This window comes from Thamnophis sirtalis, unplaced genomic scaffold (assembly GCF_051295495.1).
Source record: "Thamnophis sirtalis isolate CommonGarterSnake01/CBP01778 unplaced genomic scaffold, rThaSir2_p1.2 scaffold_2, whole genome shotgun sequence".
In the NCBI taxonomy this organism is placed as follows: domain Eukaryota; kingdom Metazoa; phylum Chordata; class Lepidosauria; order Squamata; family Natricidae; genus Thamnophis; species Thamnophis sirtalis.
In genome coordinates this window covers 169,819,375-169,824,291 of record NW_028261382.1, presented here as the reverse complement: position 1 = coordinate 169,824,291, position 4,917 = coordinate 169,819,375, and the positions used below count along the sequence as shown (strand labels likewise).

Here is a 4,917-nt window from a genome sequence, read left to right as displayed (position 1 = left end):
CAATATGCTACTCACTCTGTTTCTTCTTAACACACCTAAATAGTATCGGGTATCGGCTTGGGGAAAATCTAGGATTTTATAAATAGAGGCAGCTGAAATGATAACCCAACAAATGCGGCTTCCACTTCAGTTCTTTCTCTCTAGCAGCAAAATAACAAAAGAAATGAAACTCTAGAAACTTTTATAAAGGGGGATTTGGAAAGGTAGTAAAATATCTTTTGCTGTTTTTCCCTTTTCTGTCAGGCTACCTGCCTTGAGGACCACTGTGGTTCCTGTCTTATCTTCCTTTCCCTGAACGTGAAACAGTGAAAACAGTTGTTGCGTTGAACTGATTGGTCTGCAAAACAGAAGTGAAGACACTTCTTTTTTTATGCACCTGCAGCAGGTGTGCAATTCAGGAAAACACAAAAAAGAAATCTTCTTTGACAATTTTTAAAAAAAATGCAACATTGCTGAAAAATATCCAAATATTTCTTTTTTTTATAAAAATAAAAAAAACTCTATTCTGTCACATCTGCATATACTGCCATCCTATTTAACAACACAATACAACAAACGTTCAATTTAATGGACCCCTTTTTATGCAAGAGAACAAAGTTTTTTTTCCCCAGATAGCCCCCGAAGTAACAAGCAAGTCCATTGCAACTGAATATTTTATGATAATTTTACATCATTCATAATTTATATCATTTGCCTGATGAGAGGCTTACCAAAACGAGGCAAATTGACTGAAATCACAATCTGCTTCATTTGTATTATGGAAATGATCTACATTATAATAAATGACATGATTAGTGATGTCACAGATATTTGGGAATAACGCACCCACTAACCCTCTCTCCTTTGATCTGTTAAATTAAGATTTTATTGTATATAAATTGATACAGTCTAAGAAGGAATACAATTATTCCTTATTAGGGCTCAGCATCATTATGGGTCAATTTCTTCATGATTATTCTTGTATAATATTTACATGCTATTTTATGTTTGTGGATCATTAAGAACAGTTTTTACCTTTGAAAAATTATAACACTCTAAAAATTTGCGTGGCACGACAAAACCGCGGTCCACTAAAGCGCACCCGATTAAAGCGCGTCGCTGACGTCATCAGCAGCGCAACAACAGCCAATTCAAGTTAAGGTAAGGGTTAGGTTTAGGGTTAGAGTTAGGGTTAGGTTAAGGGTTAGGGTTAGGGTTAGGGTTAGGGTTAGGGTTAGGGTTAGGGTTAGGGTTAGGGTTAGGTTAAGGGTTAGGGTTAGGTTTAGCATTAGGTTAAGGGTTAGGTTTAGGGTTAGGTTTAGGGTTAGGTTAAGGGTTAGGGTTAGGGTTAGGGTTAGGTTTCGGAGGGTTAGGTTTAGGTTTAGGGGTTAATTTTAGCTTTAGCGCTCACAGCGTGCTTTTTTTGTCGCGCTGTGATGACGTCAGGTACGCGGTTTCGTCGAGCGCGCTTTAGTCGAACACGGTTTTGTGGTGGAACCAAAATTTGAAGGTTAAATCATGATTCTTGACTCTCGGCTAAAAGAACTTTCTCCAGTCTGGCTGCTCTCCAGGTAGGTAAAACTGCAACCTCAATGTCCCCAGACAATATGAAAATGCTGCTGTTTTTCTTGCTGAGATTTTTTTTAAAAAAAAGAACAATACCACTGGGTATGAAGAGGAGCCAACTGATAAAAGAGTTGCAATCTAATAATTCTGGAATGCACTTTACTTGGGAAATGTTGATCAACACTCATTTCAGATCTCCAAGGTTTTACAAAGTATTTCTCTATCCTTACCTGGAAATGCTAGATACTGAAAGTAGGATCTACTGAAAGTCGAAGTATGGCTTTAACACAAAGCTACATCACTCTCCCATAGAAAAATAACTTTCATAAATTCAAACAGAAATTTAACACTGGCTCTTTTTATGCAACACAATGTCCTTTCCACAGAGAGCGGTTTACACTGGAAATAACAATGCTTTATTTATAATAAATATTAGCAATAGAGGGAAGCAAACAATGACTATGCTGCCCATCAATTTTTTTAAAGACTATTGTCTCTTATATTGGGCAAAAATAAAAGTGTAGCAATGGAACTGTCTATGCCATTGCATGGTTTTCCAATCATAAGACTTCCTTGGGACACATTGAGGAGTTGTCTTCGGCCACATATAAATATATAATAGAGTTAATGTACATAAGTAACAAACTCCCCTTTTTAATATATTTTTAATCTTTTGGGCTGCATTACTAGCTTTCCAGGGCCATATGCAGCTAATGAACTGTAGGTCAGGTGTGCCTGGTGTGTGGAGTGTTTGAAAAACACTGACTTATTTAGTGAATCGGTAAGTTTTTTTGAAAATCACACTTTTCAAAAAAAAAGCAGGGGTTGAGTTGCCTGAAAAGCTAATTATATTCCATTCCAAAGAGGGAACATATCAAATTAATTTAGAATGAGATAGGCTTTGGATATTTTAACCCACTTTCCATCCGTGGCACGACAAAACCGTGCTCGACTAAAGCGCGCCCGATTAAATCGCGTCGCTGACGTCATCAACAGGGCGACAACAGCGAGCGCGGAGAAAGAAGGGCGCTTTAAATAGCGCTTTAAAAGCAAGCCGATTCAAGTTAAGGTAAGGGTTTAGGGTTAGCTTTAGGGTTAGGTTAAGGGTTAGGGTTAGGGTTAGGGTTAGGGTTAGGTTAAGGGTTAGGGTTAGGGTTAGGTTTAGGGTTAGGTTAAGGGTTAGGGTTAGGGTTAGGGTTAGGTTTAGGGTTAGGTTAAGGGTTAAGTTTAGGGGGGGTTAGGTTTAGGGGTTAATTTTAGGTTTAGCGTTTACAGCGTGCTTCTGTCTCCGCGCTGTTGTCGCCCTGTGATGACGTCAGCTACGCGGTTTCGTCGAGCGCGCTTTAGTCGAACGCGGTTTTGTGGTGGAACCCTTTCCATCTGCCTTTGTAGCTTGACCATGTCAAACTCAATACTAGGCATATCAAAGCCTAGTCCCGATATTCTCTGATCATACACCATGGAGCACCAGGTAGATATAAGAATTTCATAAGGAATATAGCTGGAACCTCAATTTTGTATTGCTTGAGTAAAATGGGCTGACCAAATCCGGAGAAATAAAGCTTGCAAAGAATGATTTTGATAGAAAAATAATAATTCAGTCACCAAAGATGAGAAATCAATGAGGAAACCAAAGGCCTCCACTGGCCAGGAGAAAAACCACCAAGGATATAAAAACAAAAATGTGGGCAGACTGTCAGTTTCCTTGAAGAATAATTGTGTGCAGGTTTGTTTTTTTTTACAATTCCTTATTTCATCACTCTGACAGTTTCTAATGCAACCTGTTTTCGGGATGATAAGGACACCTCTGCGACATAGGAAGAGGGCCTTCGCTTGGCACTTTAACCCTTTCAAGAGTTACATCCAGGTGAGCAAGAAAGGACTTTGGTTAAGCAACCTGGATTTTGATAGGGAGCAAGATTCAGATTTAGAGCTTGTTATTGGGGGGGGGGGGGAGAAAGGCCCTGTTGCTTAAGCAATAATGCAGATGCAATAATGTGCAGAGCCCCCCCCCCAAATAAGTAGCCAGGGAGACTATACACCTAATAAGAGGGCACTCTAGAGGGCATCTAGGGCAGCCACGGATTTGGCTTCCAAGCAGGCCTTTTTTTTCCACTTCAAGGCGCTGCCTTTTCTTCCACGGCCTCCTTCTCCCCCCACCAGCCAGCTTGCCCACCAAGCTCTCCGCGGAGACTCACCCAGAGTTTTCACCGCGATCTGCCTGGTGAGGGGAGGCGGCAGGTTGATGCAGACCAAATCCACATCCTGGTGCAGCAGGACCTCGTCTATCCGGCTGGTGTAGAAGGGGACGCTCATCTCCTTGGCCAGTTCTTCCGCCTCTTCCTGAGTGCGGCCCCAGAGCGCCTTGACCGCGAAGCCTTCGTCCTTTAGAAGCGGGATGATGACCCGGGCGGTCAGGCTGGTGCCGAACACGCCCACCCCGGGCAGCATGGTTGCTGCTGCTGCTGCTGCGGCTGCTTCTCTGCCTGCTTCCCTCCACCCTCACCTTTTTCTTCCCCTTCCTCCTCCTCCTCCTCCTCCTCGCTGCGATCTGCCTTCCTTTCCTCCGCGTGCGGCCCTTTCGCGCGGAGCCGCAAGATTACCAGCAATGCGGGGTTGCTACGCTAAGGGCGCCCGGTCCCAACTGGGAACCGCTGCTGTTGCTGCTGCTGCTGCCGCCGCCGCAGGGACCCAGCGGCACCCGATCCCTGCAGCAGTGGCTGGCTCTGCTCCCGGCCGCGGGCCCCCTGCCGCCTCCAGCGCCTCTTCATTTGCAAGCGGGTTGCCCGCCCGGCTCGCTGCCGCTGTCCTTCCATAGCCGGGTCATCCCCAAGCGCGCACGATCCGGAGCTCCCCGCGCTTAGCTGGGTTGCGCACAGGCGCGGGCATTCAAGGGATCCAGCGATCGCTCGTTTTGTTTTTTGAAAGGATCCCGATCCTCTCTGCAAACGCCCTACTGCATCCCGCCCGTCTCCAATGCAAGGGCGGCGAAGGGCAGCCAACAAGTGTCGCGGGAGCTAGGAGCAGCCGAAGCCCCAGCAGCCGAAGCCCCGCTTCTAATCTCCATCTGCCATGTTCCCCGCAATACACGCCAAAGCGTTGTGAGGATAGGAGGAGTTTTGGCTGTCACCTCGAGTGGGTTTTTTTCCTGCAACGCCCTCTGGAGCTCTCAACCTGTCATTGGCCCCCAGGCCGGCTGGAGGGTGGCTCCGGCTTGCAAGGGAGGCTTCCCCTCCGCCTGGCTTTTCTCTGCCTGGAGCTGAGCTGGCTCTTGGCGAAAGGAGATCGATCGCTAAGGAGTAAACAAGCAGCGCGAAGCCGGCCTGGCTGCCTTCCGCCGCAGCGTCTGACACCCGAAGCCTGACCGGGCAA

General features: G+C 45.7%; 2 protein-coding genes across 2 annotated transcripts in view; both read right to left on the bottom strand.

Annotated features, from left to right (window-relative positions):
• The window catches only part of TBC1D7 (TBC1 domain family member 7), an 86,835-nt gene extending 82,959 nt beyond the window's left edge, over positions 1-3,876 (bottom strand). The window contains exon 1 of the mRNA XM_087707453.1: positions 3,744-3,876. The gene's annotated coding sequence lies outside the window, so the exon portion shown is untranslated. The remainder of the gene's footprint in view (positions 1-3,743) is intronic.
• The window catches only part of GFOD1 (Gfo/Idh/MocA-like oxidoreductase domain containing 1), a 53,283-nt gene extending 49,215 nt beyond the window's left edge, over positions 1-4,068 (bottom strand). Inside the window, exon 1 of the mRNA XM_087707450.1 lies at positions 3,744-4,068. Coding sequence (XP_087563576.1) covers positions 3,744-3,996 — 253 coding nt within the window. The 5' untranslated portion in view covers positions 3,997-4,068. The remainder of the gene's footprint in view (positions 1-3,743) is intronic.
• Positions 4,069-4,917: the final 849 nt, after the last annotated feature.